This window comes from Aulonocara stuartgranti, assembly GCF_965226115.1.
Source record: "Aulonocara stuartgranti genome assembly, chromosome: 4".
In the NCBI taxonomy this organism is placed as follows: domain Eukaryota; kingdom Metazoa; phylum Chordata; class Actinopteri; order Cichliformes; family Cichlidae; genus Aulonocara; species Aulonocara stuartgranti.
This window is the reverse complement of record NC_138942.1, coordinates 16,893,019-16,912,882: the sequence shown is the minus strand read 5'-3', so window position 1 is coordinate 16,912,882 and position 19,864 is coordinate 16,893,019. Positions and strand designations below refer to the sequence as shown.

Sequence of the window (19,864 nt, the reverse complement as noted above, 5' to 3'; positions counted from 1 at the left end):
TGCTTTTAGGTTGCCAGCTGTATTTGTGCTCGACGGTTGTATTGTTTTTATTATTATTATTATTACTATTATTATTATTTGTGCTTCAGATATCAGTTATTGCATAAACCTTTGGGTCCTGTGCTGAAACATGCAAACAAACAAAGGGTGGGTGCTAGCTTAATATAGTTTTTCGGGTAATCCACTGACAATCATTAATTATAAGTAACTGGGGTCTTAAAGGCTTGAAGTGTTGAGGCACGGACCGCCTATAAAACAACAGTGTTGCGACATGGTGCATCAGTCCTAAATTTAGTGTCTGCTGCCACCTGTTGGGAAAACAGCAGAACTCATTATTTGCTCACTTAACCTCCTACGACCCAAACGTTTTCATGGCATGCATTTTTCATTTCTATTTGGGCTGATTGGGACCTGATGAATGTCAAAAGAAAGAATTAATTTATTTTATTTTTTTTACCTGATTTTTGTTTCTGAGAAAAATGAGATCCACATATGAGGACATTTGCTTTAAATTTTGATAGGACAGTGGCAGAACAATGTCCTCACGAGTGGAGATCAGGCCCCTGTAGAGCAAAATTTAGTATTTTGATCTGGATAACCCAAAATCTGATGTCCACATATGTGGACGCCAGGTCCCAGGAGGTTAAAGCAGCGTTGTTGAATGAACATTGTGTCTAAGAAAATTCTTGTGCCCTGAGTGATTTACTTCTCTGTTACAATTCAGCTACAACTGAGCAAGTATGATCAAATGTCAAATTCACTTTAGGAACATAACATCATCTGGTTCGATAGGATAAAGTAAAATGGGAGGCAGAGCCTTCAGCTTTCAGGTTCCTCTTTTATGGAGCAACTCCCAGTTCGTATTTGGGAGAGAGACACTCTCTTTACTTTAAAAATTAGGATTAAAACTTTCCATTTTGATAAAGCTTATAGTTATGGCTGGATTAGATGACCTTGAATCTTCCCTCAGTTATGCTGCAATAGGCCTCTGGGAGCTTCCAGTGATGCACTTTTCATTTCTTCTTCAGTCACTTTCTCTGAGTTGGTGTTAACACACCATTCTGCATTTAATCATTAGTTATTATAATTTTTCTGGCTCTCTTCCACATTGTGACTTTTGTCCTCCCTTATCTGACCCTCAACCAGTCTCAGTAAATGGCTGACCCTCCCTGTGCCTGGTTCTGCTGGAGTTTTCTTTCCATAAAAAACGTGTTTGTCCTTCCCACTGTAACCAAACACTTGCTCACAGAGGGCCATGGGGTCTTTTAAGTATAAAGCACCTTGAGGCGATTGTTGTTGTGATTTGGGGTTATATAAATAAAACTAAACCGAATCTTCATCAGCTCTATCTTCTTACTTCCCCCCTTAAGGGATAGCTGCATGCACTCTCACCTTTACTTATTATCTTATGAATTCTGATGCTTTTCATGTCAAAGTCTGACAGCTCAGAGTACTGGACAGATATCTGACTGATATTTCAATATTGTATTTTGAACGTCTGACAGAAGAAGAAAAACAAAGTACATGATGATTTGTGGTGGTGCAGAGCTAAATGGTTGTCTGCATGCATCTTGTATGCAGACCTCCCCTGCAGGGTCTGAAGGGAAATCTAAATACAGTGTGTCCACGGCTCAGAAAAAGCCTCTTTTATCATCAAAAAGCCACTGTTGGATTTAGTAACGAGGTGCAGCATCAGCTCTGGGTCTGAAAAGCATGGATGCAGCATGCTGGCTGGCCTTACTGCATATGTATTTGTAGCGATGTACTTCACAGCACATATATATTTGGCAAGGGAATGTTTAAATGAACATAAAACGGGGTGTAGTAAGGTTTGCAGCAAACTTTGCTGAACCGACTCTGTAAGAATCTCTGTGGGTCTTTTCTCAGCAGTGTGCACTCACAGCAGTTTTCATGTAGTTCATTTTTTAAAACTCCTCTGTATCAGATCCATACACCTGATATTGAAATGTCTATCAAAATGCAGCTGTTACATGACTGTGTTTGTGTGTCAGACTTTATTAAGTGTCAGCAGCCTCAGTCTGGAGAAGAAAAAGACAAAAATGCACAAATTTACACACAAATTCAAATTTCGTTGTTTTTTTTCTACCATTGCACAGCTCAGCTCTTCCACAGATTTCAGGTTCATATGGTGGAATAGTTTGTAATACTATTGTATTACCACTCCTCTAGTTAAATCTAGTTCATTCACACAGAAAACCATACTGATTATTCTGCAGCTACTTAACATATTTGCTTAGTTCAAATTAAAATTACAGCTAGAGGCAAAGAGAGTACTGTAGTTACAAAAATTGCAGGTGTAAGGCTTTTCTTCCACATGTGTGGTCTGCAAACATCACAAGGGTCCATTTGTTTTCCTGAATGGTACCTCATTTGTATTTTCAGGCGACTGCTTTGCAGAAAAAAGTCTGCCACACTCTCCACAGTGGTACGTTTCTCCCCAGATTGGGTCCTCACACGCACAGTGAGATTATCTCTGCGGTGAAGTGTTTTGCCACTTTCTTGGCACACTAATGTGTGTGTGCGTGTTTTTTTATGAATCTGGAGTCCATGCATCCGGTAAGAAGTCTTACCACCAACATCGCAAAAATGCTTTGTGAGTATTTTACTTGTATGTTTTTATTTGTTTCGTTATAGCAGCGGTGTAGCTTTCTGGTACTATGTACGTCGACTGTGTGTGCATGTGTGTAGCACCATCCATAGTTAGTTATAAAGCTTCCACTCGATACGCCTAGAAAAACAATTTAAAGAACTGAACCAGATTTCTGGTGTCGCAGACTTTCCCCCTCATCATTAGAGTTGATTAACTTCTGCTTCATGCAGTACTTCTGTGATTGTTTTCTCCTGCTGTTCGAGGATCTCCTTTGCTGCGTACAGCTGCTGGTGAACAAATGACCACGGCTGAAACGTCATGCCGTCCTTGTCTCAGGTGGGAGATAAGATGCAAAAACACAGACAACAACAACTGAACTGTCATTTGGTGTATAGGCACCATCGATGGTCAGGACCTGTTTCCCGACTTGAAGGCACAGGTAAGCAATTCTCTAATCCACTGGGGTAAATCCTAATATACAGCCAGTGAATTCCAGAGTGGAACAGAGTCTAACCCCTCTCCTGAACACTGGTTCCAGAGCCTGAGCTATGCATTGAGATGAGCCAGACTATATATATATTTGCTAACTCCCAACCTCACACACCAGGCTTGGGCTCCTTCCGCACCAGTGAGGTGACATCCCATGCACCACAAGCCAATTTTGGAGGCCAGAGATTGGGGGGCCAAGACCTCTGCCTCTGACTGCCACCCAATCCACTAAGCGCCAAACCCCTACGGCCCCTCCTGTGATCTCATAGGACAGGGGTAGGGAACTCCAGGCTCGAGAGCAGATGTCCTGTAGGTTTTAGATCTCACCCTGGGTCAGCACACCTGAATCAAATGATTAGTTCAATACCAGGCCTTTGGAGAACTTCAAGACATGTTGAGGAGGTAATTAAGCCATTGAAACCAGCTGTGTTGGATCAAGGACACTTCTAAAACCTGTAGGACACTCGGTCTCGAGGCCTGGAGTTCCCTACCCCTGTCATAGGAGAACAGACCCACGTGGCTTTTTGGGGCTCACGGTGTAACATAAAAACAACATTCAGTGATTCAGAAGTAATCTAAATGCTACATTTAACAAAGGTGCAAAGACAGCATAGTCCGTGCACTGTCAGAAGTGGCTCCAGTTGAGAGGTCAGGTTTGTTTCGTCATAACCCTTCTGATCTTTCACCTTCACTGGAGATGACCAAGTAATTGCAGACAGAGTGCAGGTGTTTCATTCTTCCAACTGAAAATTAATAATCAGGGTGTTTAATCCAGTTCAAACTGCAACATGAGTTTCTAAATGAGCATCAGAAAGGTGATTTAAGAGACTTTGAGCAGCTCTAAAGGCAAACAGGGTTTTAAGCAGGTGCACTTAATAAGAAGCATGAGTCAGGGCAAAAAACAACACTCAGTTAACACTGTGAATGGGTTTAGGCTGTCGTGTGCTTTTAGTAGCTCCTCTACTCTTATAAAGTGTTCGTACTTTTTTGATCTTGCTAAGTCTCATTGTTGCAGTCAAGAACCGCTTTGAAAGAACTATTATCAAAATGACCCTCTCTTTCATGTGTAATCTTCTGAGCCCAGGGGCCAGTTTTAAACAGCAATTCCCCCAAAACTACTCCATTAAGCACCACTGAGAGCGCTCTCCTTGATGCTATCCACAGCCTCACATAACTGCTCCTCTTTATTTTGATCTCTCATCCTGCAAAGAAAACATTCAAGCATTTAAATGCAAGAACATCACAATCTCACTTCAGCATGTCAGCATGCTGCCAGTTGCAAAATAGCACAAAATTAAATTTGCTAAAGTAGATAAAAATGTAAAGAAAAGTTATTTATTATTAGGATACACCCCATGCACAATCTCATTTGAAGGGTGGTGATCTAGTTCCCAACACACCAAAAAAGAAACTGCAACAACCTAAATGACTTTTAATGCTTTTTTTAAAGCCATGATGGCAGGAGTTTAATTAAGTTACTGCATGTGTGTTGACATTCCGAGTCTCTGATTGTTGTCTTTTTCATAACACTTAAAAAATGTATATATTTACAAAGGTCTTTTCATTATGAGATCATCAAATATTGCGATTAGATCATGACTTTCAGTCAAAGAAGTATTGTAGTTGATAAATACAAAAAACAAATGAAGTTTCTTTATCCTGATTTAGGCATTTTCTCAGAAGTTTTACTGGAATTCAAAATAACAGGAAAACTGTTGAAAATTGACACAAAGAAACAAATAAGCTCCTATGAAATCTACTGAACTTCCTAATTTTGTGGCATCATAAAGACATCGTTTAAAAATAAATAATCAAAAGCTTCTTTCCCTTCATTCAAAGGACTCCCAGACTCTAATCCATCAAAATGCAGAGTTTTATGAAGTAATAACATATTGAAAAAAATCCACATACATTATCTACATTATCCACAGATCTGAGACAATACACATACCAATATTACATTTAACACCATTTACCATCTAAATGTATGCACGTCATGGCTGCAGCCAGAGACAAGTGGATCACCGTAATGTTAAACCTTAGTGTCAACTGTGGAAATTAAACTCACAACACCAGAGCATCACAGAGGGCAACAAGAGCTGCAGATGTGTTGTTCTACACTCGTACTCATGCAGTCAAAGTTGAACTAATCTTGCATCAAAGCCCACTAGGGAAAACAGCAAAATCGTGTTAACCAACAGCAGCATATAGCTGTAGAAATGATGCAATGGTCTTTAAAGCAAACCAAACATTATGAATTACAGTTATTTGACACCACATCAGGCACAGTCGTGTTAAGTGGATGATATTAAAAGCTATCCAATTTCAACTAGACGGGAAAAAAAGGGATCACTCTGCTTTGATACATGTTTGCAAATGCAACTTGAGATTAGGTGCAAACAACACATATAGCAAGGCTAAGGCTTCTCGCCCATATGGGTGGTCTTGTGTCATGTCATGTATGAATTTTGACTAAAGCGCATACCACAAATATCGCAAGGGTATGGTTACTCCCCAGAATGGCTCTTCATGTGCGTAATCAAACAGTGTTTATACCGGTACGTTTTGCCACATTCCTGACACACAAACTCTTTCGTCAGTGTGTGTTTTCTTTCGTGAGTCTGGAGGCTGCGGACTTTGAAAAAAGTTTTACCGCAAACATCACAAAAATATGCATCTCTGTGTTTCTTTTTCAAATGGAAAACAAGTTCTTTTGGACACCCGTATTTCATCCCACAAATAATGCAACTGGTACACTTCTCGTGCGTTTTGATGTGCTTCATTAAAGAGGCGGTGTAGTGAAAACGCTTCCCGCACAAATGGCAAAACTTGCGACCTTTTTTCCTTTTAACCGAGCAGTTCTTATAAGACAAAGCTGCTTGGGCTTTCTTGCCGTCACTGATGCCGTCACCTTGCATCATCTTTGCTCTCTGTTTCACAGTTATGGCCTGTTCTCCTCTCTCCGTCTCCTCACTAACTGCTGCAGACAAGTTTGAAGAAAGCATCTGCATTTCATGTATTTGCGTGTCCGACTGTTCTTCCTCACTTTTCACAGTTCCTGGAGGAGAGAAAAAACTCTCATTCCTATGCTCCTCCTGCTCCATCTTCACCTCAGGCCTCTCCACCAGGCAGTAGTTCCCACTGTTACTGCTTAGATCTGCAGTGGGCTCAGGGGTTCCTGGATTCTCAGGGCTCGGTGTCAAGTCAAACTCTTCTGTGTTTGTGGGTCCCTCGCACTCCTGCAGCAGCGGGGAGTCACATTCATCTCTATGTTGGACGGCACTGTTGGTCATTGGAAGTTCTTCAGCTACAAAGGAAAATATCCACAAATGTTACCCAATCACCTGTAGGGTTTCCTCTTTGCTTTTAAATGGAAATAAATGTAAGTGCTAGAAAATGCTGTCCTGAGAGTTTCTGGAAAAGTGCTCTTCACACCTCTAAATAGAGTTAAGAGAGACCAACATGTGAGATTTTGGTTTTATTTTAGTTGTTTTTAGTGGATTCTATGCTGTTTTATCTTGTTTTTTAATATAGGGCTGTTTTAATTTTTCATGTATTATGTGTTTATTTATTTATTTTTGCTATTTTCTGTTATTCTATTGTTTTTAACTTATTTTCTGTACAGCACTTTGGTCCTGTGCTTTGTATTTTAAAGTGCTTTATAAATAAAATAAAATTGGATTGGATTGGATTAAAGCAGTCAAGCCTTAAAGTCAAGAGTAACGCGGCCCCCTCAAAAACCAAAAATCCAATGGAGTTCACCCGACCTTAAATCTTCATTCTAATCAAAATAAAAGAAAAAATAATATATTTGCTTGAAAATGGTATTAAAAACAAAACAAAAACAAAACATAAATAAGACAGGCTGCTGGCTATAAATTGCTATTGCTATCCAGGCCAATGTCTTTAATACGATATCAGTAAATTTAGGTAAGTGTAATGAATAATATCACGAACTAACTATCTCCTGTTTAAGCATTTGCTTAATGTGAATACATTCACATTATTGTTACCCTCCTGCACATTTTTTGGCACTTAACTTCTTCTGCATACTTTGTGCTTACAGAAACTGTTCTGGTATCAAATGTTTAGCGTTTTGTGTCTTTTAAAAACACATATCCTGCTTTAGTAAAATCTCCTTGTGCTCGTAGTGTCAAAAGTTTGTCAGTGGGACCTAAGGTTTTCGTGTGGCAACCGTTTGTTTCTGGGTATCTCAGCAGTGATTTCTTCTGAGTTTCAGTAGGAAAAATAAGGAAAGAGACACAAGCTGCTCCTGATTGGTGGATACAAATTCAGCACCTTCAGATCAATGACTGTATAAAAGACAGTCATAGACTCAGACTGCTTGGTTGGAAGAGAAACACAGAGGCAGGTGTGTATCAATGTGTGTGTGTGCATATATTTTTAAATAGTGTTAGGTAATAACGATGCACAACTCACTTGTGAGAGTAAACGTGTGCACGTCCACATTTTTAAATACTGTTAGGTGAAGACGTCCTATGGAGTATCTTTAAAAAAAATCTTTTTTTAATATTTGAGGCAAAATCTTCAAATTTTCAACATTCACATTGCATTTTTGCCAAGAAATGCTTTATCTAACATATATATAATTTATATAACTATGTAACTGAGCATACTTGTGAATGTCAGTTATTACCTGGAGCACCTGGAGCTAGGGAACACTTGATTATCAGAATATACCACAAAGTCAGACCTAAGGGATATCAATCTGCCCAGTTAGGAAGCAGGAACCATTGCAAATTAAATTCAGCTCTTTTGTTACAAACGAAAGTGATGGCAGGTACACTGGAGAGAGAACAATAAGACAAAAAGGTGTTGGTTTTGCAGGTGGTGGCTGCAGATCATTGCCATCTCCTTATACTTTCCGACCACCCTTCTCCAGTTATGTTTCTTGCTAGAGTCCTTGTCACTTCTGGCAGCATGAAACTATACTTGCGGGTTTTCTTGTCGTTCCCTCACCAGTGCAACTTTTGTCACTTTCATTCACCAAAGCAGATGAAATGCATTTACGATGGTTTGTACTTCACAGCTGAACAAATTGATATCATTGGAGTAACTACCTTTATCTTATTCTGTGATGATTAAGTGCTACCTTACTATTTGTTAGCTTTGTATTGAACTATCTCTCATTATGCAGGAGCAAAGCTTTCTGGTATTCCGCGCGTGAATTATTTGCGCATGCGTGAACATCATTCATAGCCACAAAGCTGTTTATAAAGCTACGACTACAAAAAACATGACAAAAAAAATGTAAAGAATCGTCCTAAACCTGATTTCAGCTGGTGTCGCAGACTTTCCGCCTCGTGCAAAACTAACGTGATGGTGTTCTCCATCTGCCCGAGGATCTCTTCAGCTGCAGCGTACAGGCGCTGGTGAACAAACAACCTGAGCTGAAACATCGTGGCGTCCGTGCCTCAGGTGGGCGATAAGAAACAAAAACAGCAACGGTTACCAAAAAAAAGAGAAAGAAAGTTGGTTTTTTTTTTGTTTGTTTAAAAAAAGACAAACTCCAACGTACTCAGAGCATCAGCCCAACAGCCTATGGACAGTTAAGAAGCCACTATGTTACCTCCGGTTTGGGCCTTTCAAAATTGGAGCGTACACGGAATGTGCAAGTAGAAGTCACATTTTTGGGAGTTACAACAGCAAAATGCAAATTACATCGAGGCTAAAACAATCCAGAAAAAAATCTAATATAAAAGCTGAACTTAATTCGTGCTCTAAATACTCTAGGTTTCACATTGATGAAGCCTTTCAATATGCGGAACATTGAGGGTTCATATATAGAAATAATTTAAAAAGTTTTGCTGTATTTTCATATTTGCAGGTTCACAAAAGGAATCACTGGATGACGGTGAAATGTACCATACAGTCATTGATCATTACCCACAAAAAAAGAAAAAAGAAACAAAAGAAAAAAGTAGCAGGATGCTTTTAGTTTGAAGGTCAAAAACTTGGACCGGAAGTTGTTTTGTTTGCAACCAGTTCTTTCTGTGGACTTCAGTGTAGGTTCACGTTGAACATACGGAAAGAAAAAGCGATGTCTTTTTGCTCTTTCTTCGGTGGAGAGGTCTTCAAAGACCATTTTAAGTCAGGTACCGCTATGACTTTTTTTGTTTAAACTTATTGTATTTTATTTAATGTTTCTATATAACTTAATCGGTTTTGGAGACAGGTGAACTATCCAATACAGCACAAATAACTTTTCAAACTGCTGGTTAGCTCGTTCTAACTCGTACTCATTGTCCTATAAAACCTATTAGGAAGTACTGTTTTTATATCCATGGTCGCAGGTGATTGTGATGTAAATAGCGAAAAACGTTCAACCTGTTGTGTAACCATGTTCAAGTTACATAACAACCAGATTACCAAACTAGATTAAGCTTCACATACAAGGATGTCATTAATTTTTTTTACATACCCTTAACCACAGCTAAAAAGGTAACGATATCTTTAAAGAATTAGTGTTTCAAACGATGTAAAAAAAAAATCTTTATATATATATATGTGTGTGTGTGTGTGTGTTTGTGTGTATATATAATAACTGTATATATTATATAAATGTACATATTATTTTAAAACTGCAGTAGAGACACTATCGCTTCATGTTACATAACAGTCTCCTGCCTATTATTCCTCAGGGATTTATGTGTGCACCAAGTGTGATAACCAGTTGTTCTCCAGCCGCTCCAAGTACGAACACTCTTCACCCTGGCCAGCTTTCACAGAGACCATCCATGAAAACAGTGTGTCCAAACATGAGGAGAGGCCTGGGGCATACAAGGTACCATAATTAAAATAGTTTTAAGTTTTTAATTGACTAGGTTCTTCTTCAACTGCCCATGCGCAGTTTCACATGTGTATGATCAGTTTGAACCAGTTTGAATAGGATTTATATCACTTCATTCACCTGCTTGCTTTATACATGCTACTAATGCACATTCACCTAATGTATATATTATGTATAATGTTCTTCCTCCCCCCCACCCCCCTCTTTTTGCACAAGTCGAGAGGCGTGTCATGTTACATTTCACTGTGTGTTATACTTGTATAACTATGCATGTGACGAATAAGGAATCTTGAACCTACTCTCAAGCACTAGCTGGCTGTAAGTCAGAGGACTCCTGTGATGGACTTTCTTGGCTGCGCTAAATGCTGGTTAATTAATTTCTATCACTTTTTTCTCTTCTATCTGTCACTTTTGTCTTGTTCAAGGTGCGGTGTGGGAAGTGTGGGAATGGACTTGGTCATGAATTTGTGAATGATGGGCCGTCCAAAGGAGTCTCTCGCTTCTGAATATTCAGCAGCTCACTGAAGTTCATCCCTAAAGGTATAAACAGCCAGGCTATTTCTCCACACGAGGTTGAGACTAGTGTACCTGTCAAGTTATAATTTGTGATATGAGCCTAGGAATCGCGATTTGCAGTGAGCTCAAAGTTCTAGTGTTGTTAACCAGCTCCCATGTTATTTTTTCATCTTTAAATTTGCTTTAAAACCAGAATGTTATGTCCTCGTTCATGTGTGTAGTGTAGAGGAGCCTAAGGATGTGTTACTGTTGTGACACAGTCCTCAAAGGTATTAGTTAAAATCAAACCAGAGTTTAAACATTTCTTCAGAGGAGTTTCACAGTTAACTGTGCTCATCAAGATTTACATATTCCATCTCCTTTTCTTTGTCCCTTGTCCACAGATAAAGTTGATGGACTGTAAGGTGAGATTTCAGGAGTAAGTGCTGCTGGATGGATGTCTCTTTGCATTGCTAAAGGTGTGAACAGTCAATGAAGTACTCTGGGACAAAGCCCAGCGTGGGAGCACCAGAGCTCTGATGGACGATGGTCTCACTAGACAGCAAGAACAGAGGACAGCTTTCAACACATCTGCTATGCAATCATCACAGACTTTGCAACTTATTGATCACAACCTCAATGTCTCCATGTCTCCTTGGTTTTTATTTCGATTGACAGTGCAGTACTTATCACAGTCGTCCCATGAATCTTTTCCAAAGATTGCTCATTTAAAAAAAAAAAAAAATGTCCTAAACTCTTGTTTAAGGCGCTTGGTGTTGAAAATTAGGGGCCACGCAAACCTTTTTTCATTGAATGAAATGATTCCTGTGCAATATACCTCTCTCTCTAGAGAGGCTTTATGTAATAGGTCACAATAACCTGAATACACAGCAATAAAAAAATATATTTTAAATTATAAATAGACTATTTGTTAATGATTATATTTTTATATTCATTTGGTTGATGAATTTTTTGTTCCAGTATTTGTGAATGAAGGTAAGTAGGTATGCATTTTAGTTTTTCAGAAAATTGCCACCAGGTGGAAGCAATGAGAGAAGGATCGGGCATTACACAAGAGTCACGGAGCTGCTGACACTTGATCTGTGCACGAAGGTTTTTCAGGCCTAAGCTGGGCAACTGTAGAGATAAACTGCTTTGGCTCTGATGACTTTTGACTGAAATGGATGAAATGTCTCACTGCTCTTTTTCTGGTGGTGAAGAATATAAAAATCACTTCCAGCCTGGTGAGTGAAAGAAAGTGTGAGGCTGCATGTGACTGTGTAACAAGACACTGCTGTAAAAATATAGAAGACTGTGCCTCTTTCCTCATTCTCAGGTATATATGTGTGCTCCGAATGTGGCCACGAGTTATTTTCAAGCATGTCGAAGTTCGAGCACTCTTCTCCGTGGCCGGCGTTTTCACAGACTATCCGTGAAGACAGTGTCTCAAAACACCCTGAAGCTTGGGGACCGATAAAGGTAGTAAACAACATTTGTTAGGAAGCTTCAAATAATAAGCTGGACTAGATGTGATTTAACACTGTTACCAATCAGGTATAAGGTTTGACTTGCACAATCTGGATTAAAATACTTAGGTCTGTTGTGGGAAGTGTGGCAATGGACTGGGTCACGAGTTCTTGTATGATGGACCAAGAGAAGGGCTGTCACGCTTCTGAATCTTCAGCAGCTCACTTATGTTTATCCCTAAAGGTGACTATCAAGGGTTTCCTACATTGCACAGCTGGTTTCATACATTACACCCCCACTGTCCACCTGCAACCAGCTGTTGTTTCTTCTTTTCTCTAAACAGAAAAGGCTGATGGACAGAAAAGTGAGCAGTGAAAGACAAGAATTTTCCCTCCTGCTGATGTGTTCACAGCAAATGAAGTACTCAGGATAAAGTTTAATGGATCTCCTGGGCACTGATGAGAAAGTGGACACTAGGAAGAAAGGACTGGTCTAAACAAATCGTTCAACTGTGAGCATACAACACAAAAAATAGCTACAGCTACAGGAAATAGCTCAAATTCAGCCACATTGTTTGAACTTTGCACTTTTTTTTTAACTTGTCCCCTGGGCAAAGAGTGTCAGATGTTTATCAGCCACAGTCTCAGTTTAAATTAACCCATGTCTGGGAAAATGTGTTAATGACTGTGTGCCAATGTCTAATTTGTGATTCCACCAGCTGATGGTGCTATATAGCCTAAATAAGCTTTGTTTTTCTGCATTATTAGTCACTCTATGATGTTACTGTATAAAAAAACAAACAAAAAACCCTTTTGGTTTGATTGGTCCCAACCTCTAAAGCTCTCAGAGTTTCATGACTGGACTCATACAGTTAGAATCATAAGGAACTATCTTCATTCACACTGCGCTCAAGGAGTGAGCCCTACATGTGCTATAGTACCTGCCAAGTACCTCAAACACTGCACCAATTTGGCTTAGAGCATTGATACTGATTTAAAGTCATTTTAGTTGTTAATTTACCTTACGGTTGTATGAAAGTATCACATTGTACATCAGTTCAATATACATTTATTGGCTACTTTCTTAGGTAAACAGTGCTAATACTGTGTAGGATCTTCTTTTTCCTTCAGAACTCTTAATAAAGTGCTGGAAATATTCCTCAGAGATTTTAGTCCATTTTGACATGATAGGATCACACGGTTGCTCCAGGTTTGTTGGCTGCACATCCATGATGAGAATCCCGTTCCACGAGATCCCAAAGATGCTCTATTGGACTGAGATCAGCTGACTGTAGAGGCCAATGAGAACAATGAACTCACTGTCATGTCACGGCCTGAACTGTTGGTGCATGGAAGAATGGATCTGTGCTTTCATGGTATTTTTTTTTCCAGTCTTCTATTATCCAGTTTTGATGAGTCTGTGGGAACTGTAGCCTTTCTTTCCTGTTCTTAGCAGATTTCTCAGCTGCACATCATTTATGAGAATCCTGTTCCACCAGATCCCAATGATGGTCTATTGGACTGAGATCAGCTGACTGCGGAGGTCATCTGCGTAAAGTGTCCTATCCAAAAAAAACTGTTTGGGATGATTTGAGCTTTGTGGCATTGTTTGTTATCCTGCTGGAAGCAACGATTAGAAGGTTGTTCCACTGTGGTCATAAAGGGATGGACATAGTCAGCAACGATAGTTGGGTAACTGGTGTTTAAAAGGTTCTCATTTGGTGCTAAAGGTCCCAAAGTGTGCCAAGAAAATATACCCCATCCTATTACACCCCATCACAAGCTTGAAGCGGTGACACAAGAAGGGATGGATCAATGCTTTCATGTTGTTTACATTAAATTCTGACTAAATGTTGAGACTGATCAGACCAGGCGACGTTTTTCCCGTCTTCTATTGTGGAGTTTTGTTGAAAGCCTTCTGCTGCCTTCTGCTGCTGTAGCCCATCTGAGCCAAAGTTTAAGATGTTGCATATTCAGAGATGCTTTTCTGCATACCTTGGTTGTAATGGGCACTTATCTGACTCACTGTTGCAACTGTTATCAGCTTCATGCAGTCTGACCATTCTCCTGTACTGTCTGACATTAACAAGGCATTTTCACCCAGAGACCTGCTGCTCGCTTGACATTTTTTCTATGTGTGTGGGAAAATCCCATCAACAGTTTCTGAAATACTCAGGCCTGTCTGGCACCAACGACCATACCACATTGAAAATCTCTTAAACGACCTTTCTTCCTCATTCAGAAGCTCAGTTTGAACTTGAACAGATCCTCTTCACCACGTCTACATGCCTAAACTGATTGGGTGGTGAGATATTTGTTTTAACAAGAGGTTGAACTGATGTACCTAACAAAGTGTCCAGTGACCTTGACCTTGATTAGTGTGAACTGAATGACTGGAGTAAATAGAGAAGAAAGTCTCTATCAGCTCTCTGCACTCAAATTATCCTCATTCTCTGTAGCCAGCAACAACAAAGCAATGCTGAACTTATCAGCAACTTTTCACAGATGTTGTTCATTCACTTTAAGTAATTGTAGTAAAAGTAAGACGCTTCTGCACAAATAAGGCCTGATTTTCTTTTTCTAATGGAATTTAGGTGAGTTTTTTCTAAGATCCACTGATTGAGAGTGCTGCATATATCTGTACATCATGTCTCCACCGCACCGTGCTGTCTGCCTTTCAAGCCGGCAGCTTGTTTCCCAATCTAGATCCTGCAGTTATGGGGCGCTGAGCAGTAATACTCTGGTACAGACGTTAGGGGGTCGTGTGTGGGGTTTTTTTTCTCCACTTGGTAAAGTTTTCTAAATATCTCAGTAAGCAGCAGTTCTTGGCTGGTGGAGTGGTGGAATTTTAAACAAAGTGAGCATGTGGGTGTATATTCAACAGCTCTCATGCTGTTTAAGTGTCTAGGATGAGCAGGTGTGAAGCTGCTGATTTTCAAAGGCTGGTAGATCTAAGGGGGAGATGAAAGCTTCGCTGTCAGACAGAGGATTAAGAACGGAAGTGCAAACATTCATAGATTGTGATGTTAAAGTATTTAAAGCATAGACTTCTTTGCTCGTTTTAGCGGTGCTGATGTTTTCTGCAGCTGCATTTCCCAAAAAAACGAAAACAAAACACTAGTGGAACATCTCACCTGGTCAAACATCTCCCATACAACCTGTAAGTAACATATACAGAAATGTTACTGGATAGAAAAAGAGCATCAGTCTTTCACTTGGAAAAACTGGGAGACGCTAATTTCTCAGCGTATTTTTCTGTGTGGAAGACGCAAGGCTGAATGTAGGGTCGTGATCTCCAATCCTTCAAGCAGCGCTACATTAAAAATGTATACAATTCCATAAAAGAAATCCCTGAATGGGAACACTGAAACCACAGTCGGTAAATAAAGTTGTCACTGCATCCACAGTCCAAGGTAAAAGTCTAGCACGCTTCTAATTGCCTTCTCTAAGCAAAAGCTAATTTTAGGTTTTAGATTTTTTAATGGTTCAAAACCACAAAGCAGTCTTTTTGTAAATCCTGGATTTTGATGCTTACCAGCGCATAGTTTAAAAGTTAGTATCTCTCATGGTGTTGTGGTACGTTAGTGCATCTGGATTTGGAGCAAGAGATGCTGCCATCTCTTGATAAATTATGTGTTTTTCATAGCAGGCCTTGATTATTTTAGCAGGAATTACATCCTAGATATATTAACAGCATAGTAAAGCAGTCTGGTTGGTAATGTGGCTTGCCTGCAGTTGAGACCTGTCACCTACGGAAAATACATTTGGCAAACTATGAAACAAAAAACAGCAGCAGCTGGTCATTGTAGTTTCTCGTGGCCTTGTTAAAAGAAAATGTGATATGTACCACACAGCAGTAAATGTTCTCTGCAAGCCAGCTGCTGGCATCAAAAACTTGTTTAAACTAGTTTTTTTTAAAACCCAAAAAACCATAAACTAACATTTTAGGAAAGCACGATCAAAACAGCAGCTACAAATGTGCAGATATGATGTGATTTTGTCGGGTGTTTCTTGCTGTCAGAGCTTTGTCTAAAGTACTGCTCAGTTTTTCCACAGACTTTAAATCATCAGGCAGACTACACCGGGCCCAATCCCTCAAACTGTCAGCTCTAACCCTAATGTTGGCTCCAGTGTTTACCTCAAACTCTCATTAATTAACTAATACCTTCCATGTGACTGATTAGATGTTGCTCATTCTCTGTAATGTCAACATACGAGTGCACAGACTAAACTGCCCTCTGGGATGAGACAAAAATGCAGAGATAAACCAGATGTGACAACGAGAGATGGAGAGGAAAAGAAAATTGCTCCAACCCCACCTCCAACAAAAAAACAAAACAAAAACAGGAGTACAATTAGCATTTGCTATCTGTGAGAACAGCCTTTCTGGCTGGCATCTGAGCACAGCTGTATGGCCAAAAGGAAGCAAACAGGAAGGAGGAAGTGGCAATTCTCCGATAGAATCACAAGACAGACTTTATTTCCACTGACCTCTGTGTCTCATCCTGCTCGTAAACAAATGGGATCCTTAATTACATTAAACCACCACTGCTCCAAAGTCTTCCTCAGTTCCAAAGGCCAAGCCTCGAGGTTGGGCTAACCATATGTGTGTGTGCGCCAGTGACTCATTCACAGGACATCTTGCTTTAATTGTACCCTATATGAGGCTGTTGCTTAGATGTGGATGTTTACGGGCACTACACCTGCTTCTGTTTTGAGCCAAGCCAGACAAAAAAAGAAAAAAAGGGGGAAAAAGAGCTTATTTTGCTTCCACACGCCATGGCATTAGATTCAAGTTCATCAAGGTAGCAAAGCTCACTAAAACATCTGTCACCCAGTGGCTGCGCGTCTGCACACACCGCAAGCTGTGATCATTTTGCTGGAGGAATAAAGTGCCTGAATGCGTGACTGCAACTTAAATAAAGAGATATCCTTTCATCAGGGGGTAATATTTGCAGTATGTGAGCTAACCCACTATATGTCTCCATCCATACATACGTTGAGGGCCTGCCCTCCACATGTTTTAGGCATACATATGTTGGCCAAAACTCCATCTCCCTGCATAACGAATGAAAGAATAAACAAAGCTTTTATACGAGACACTGGTGGATGATTTCCGCTCTGGATCAAAGAAAGATGGAAACTCGAGGCGATCCAGGTTGGGCATAGTTATCAGGTCAGCATGTGTTCGAAGGAGACAGGGCTTAAACCGAAATGAAAATCCTCTTTGCAAGGTAAACCGCACCTCAATGATGTGTGGTTTACTGGAACTCATGTTATGTGCTGTGGGTATACAAAAAAGCATATCTTGATGACTTATAAACATAGTAAAAGCAGGAAGAAGAGTTATAAAACTACAGTTACTTTAAGGAGGAAACAATAGGCCACCTCACATTTCTGTTCTTTCCAGCAAAATGTCAAAGGTTTCAAAATGCAGGAGACAAAAGCAGACAGAAGAGCCAAAGCAGCGCACTGCACAGCTTACAGCATGAGGGCTCTCAATGAAAACAAAATAAACAACACGTGAAATCTCAGTGGCTTCTGCCACTTTATTGTCATCTCTATCACATTCCTGTCTGCGAAAGCCGCCGACTTCAAAAACACGGCGAGGGTTTTTGAACATATACATGTTTGCAAACATCACTCAGCTGCTATCTGATCTGCTTTAGAGAGATAGCACCCTGAGAGAGCAGCGCAGGTTGGTCCTAAAAGCTTCAAAGGAATACTTGAGGTGTGTGGCACAGGTATTGTTTGCACAGATCAGGCTAGGGTGGTGGTGGGTGGGGGTCGTTATTTTCGGGGATGCTGGACCGACTGAGGGATAAAAGCGGAGGTTTAAGAGGAGAACAAGACTGGCTGATTGTGTGCCCACATGACAACTTTTATCCGGCCTTGATCAGAGACTATACGGGGTTTGAAAGGCCTCAAAGGTGGGCACTGTAATCCAGGAAGGAACTTTGGGAAGGTTCTGCCCTCATGTCATGCAAATCTTTTTACTTTTCCTGTTATTTTTCTATATGAGTTCAGCCTCACAGATCACCAAAATGGTCAAATGGAGTCAGGGAAACCTTTATCAAAGCGCTATCTTCAGGCTATGGAAATACGAGCAAGGTTTAGGATTTCAGTTGAAAAGCTCGCAGATATTCAGAACAGTGACAGACTGGGAAAATGCAGTGTTTTTGTCAGCGCATGCCGAGAAATGTCACAAGTCTTTGACGTCTAAGTAAATGACTGCACACTACAAACATCTTTTTAGACATTTAAATTGTGCTGCAGAGAAGAAAGCAATTACTTCAGCCTTTCTCTGGGTATCGTGCCACAGAGTCATTTTTTTTATTCACATCCCACCCCCTTACCCAGACTACACCCACCCAGTCAGTTAACCCGAACTCCCTGCAATTTGTAGCTGCTCATCCTCTATCATCTTCATTAACAATCTAAGCATGCTTCATGTGCCATCCAGATCATACTGTGCGACTTAAAGAAGACTGCGAGCATGTCGATGCACACCCCTTCCTTGTTTGAGCCTGCATTTTTCTCTTACCGGCTGTCTGTATTTGCATTGTATATACACTGTGTACTGTACATATGGGGTTGCATAGAAATTGTAAACCCTTTACTCCCCACAGACCCCAGATGGGTGGTCGTAATAGTCAAAATTGCTCCTTTGGTCATGCTAATTGCTAACTTCTGTGCAGAAAATGTTCAGAGGTGCCTAAGCTCTTCATTCCACTCGACTCAATCAGAAACCTATAATCTACAGCATACATCATTCTCGGCCTCAGTCACTTGTATAGTATTTGACATTTTTCAGATGACTTTTTCACCAAAGATCAACAAGTAGAGACAGTGAGAGGCAAAAGAGGTATTTTTGTGAGCTTGTGTGCAGTGATAGCTACATCAACAGTTTGACAGTTTTTTAAAAGTGTGCTATGTTAGATGGGTACAGTGATGATACACAGATCAGGCATAACATTCTGACCACTGACAGGTGACGGGAATAACGCTGATTATCTCTTCATCGTGGCACCCGTTAGTGAGTGGGATATATCAGGGAGCAAATGAACATTTTGTCTTCAAAGTTGACGTGTTAGAAGCAGGAAAAATTGCCAAGTGTGAGGATTTGAGCAAATTGACAAAGGCCAGAATGTCAAACTCACAAAAGTGGTTCAAGAAATCCAGAACTAGACAATGGAGCAATGAAAGAAGGTGGCCTGGTCTGATGACTCAAATTGTCTTTTACATCATTTGGATGGCATTCAGGTGCGTCACTTAACCTGGGGAACACCTTGCACCTGAATGCACTATGGGGAGAAGGGTAGCCAGTGGAAGCAGTATGAGGCTTTGGGTAATATTCTGCTGGAAAACCTTGGTTCCTGCCATCCACATAATCAGATTTTGACACATACCACCTACCTAAGCAAACCATGTTCCCCCTTTCATTGAAACAGTACTCTCTGATGGCTGTGGACTCTTTCAGCATGATATTGCACGCTGCCACAAAACGAAAATGGTCCAGGAATGGTTTGAGGAGCACAACATTGAGTTTGAGGTGTTGACTTGGCCTGTAAATTTGCCAGATCTCAATCCAATCGGACATCTGTGGGATGCATGTTGGCCCCACCTCGCGACTTAAAGGACTTAAAGGATCTGTTGCTAACATCTTGGTCCCAGATACCACAGCACACCTTCAGGGGTCTGGTGGAGTCCATGCCTCCATGGAACAGGGATGTTTTAGCAGCAAAAAGGGGACCGACACAATCTTAGGCAGGTGGTCATAATGTTATGCCTGATTGGTGTAAATCATTAAGGGGCAGTTTACGGCCTGTAAGTTTAGCTTAACATAAAGCCATAAAGCAAACATGAGGATGTTTCTGATTAGCACAGAGAAAATCAAGCAAATCATGTTTTTCAAATCTATATGAAAACCAGAATGCAAAAGTACAGTTTTCCTAAGGGTTCATGCACCAGATAGGTACTTACTGCCAGGGA

The 19,864-nt window shown here is 40.4% G+C and overlaps 2 protein-coding genes and 1 pseudogene across 4 annotated transcripts; 2 read left to right on the top strand and 1 right to left on the bottom strand.

Annotated features, from left to right (window-relative positions):
• Positions 1-4,281: 4,281 nt before the first annotated feature.
• LOC309704768 (uncharacterized protein) lies at positions 4,282-8,701 on the bottom strand. The gene is made up of 2 exons (XM_082530173.1): positions 8,391-8,701; positions 4,282-6,407 (listed from the first exon to the last, which is right to left on the bottom strand). Exons 1-2 carry the CDS (start codon positions 8,518-8,520, stop codon positions 5,608-5,610), a joined length of 930 nt encoding a protein of 309 aa, XP_082386299.1. The 5' UTR covers positions 8,521-8,701; the 3' UTR covers positions 4,282-5,607.
• Positions 8,702-9,082: 381 nt separating this feature from the next.
• On the top strand, positions 9,083-11,326 carry LOC309704773 (methionine-R-sulfoxide reductase B1-A-like). 2 transcript variants are annotated; one of them, XR_014276369.1, is made up of 5 exons: positions 9,083-9,216; positions 9,763-9,905; positions 10,337-10,451; positions 10,811-11,088; positions 11,126-11,326. XR_014276369.1 is itself a non-coding variant. In XM_082530177.1 (4 exons), exons 1-4 carry the CDS (start codon positions 9,162-9,164, stop codon positions 10,828-10,830), a joined length of 333 nt encoding a protein of 110 aa, XP_082386303.1. In that variant the 5' UTR covers positions 9,083-9,161; the 3' UTR covers positions 10,831-11,096. The 2 variants fall into 2 exon arrangements, 1 of the variants encoding a protein (XP_082386303.1); XM_082530177.1 differs by lacking the exon at positions 11,126-11,326 and having other exon boundaries at positions 10,811-11,096.
• A 175-nt stretch (positions 11,327-11,501) lies between these two features.
• Positions 11,502-12,888, top strand: LOC309704772 (methionine-R-sulfoxide reductase B1-A-like; annotated as a pseudogene). Its single transcript, XR_014280858.1, has 4 exons — positions 11,502-11,650; positions 11,743-11,885; positions 12,002-12,116; positions 12,217-12,888. The product of XR_014280858.1 is annotated as a methionine-R-sulfoxide reductase B1-A-like (transcript).
• The last annotated feature ends 6,976 nt before the right edge of the window (positions 12,889-19,864 follow it).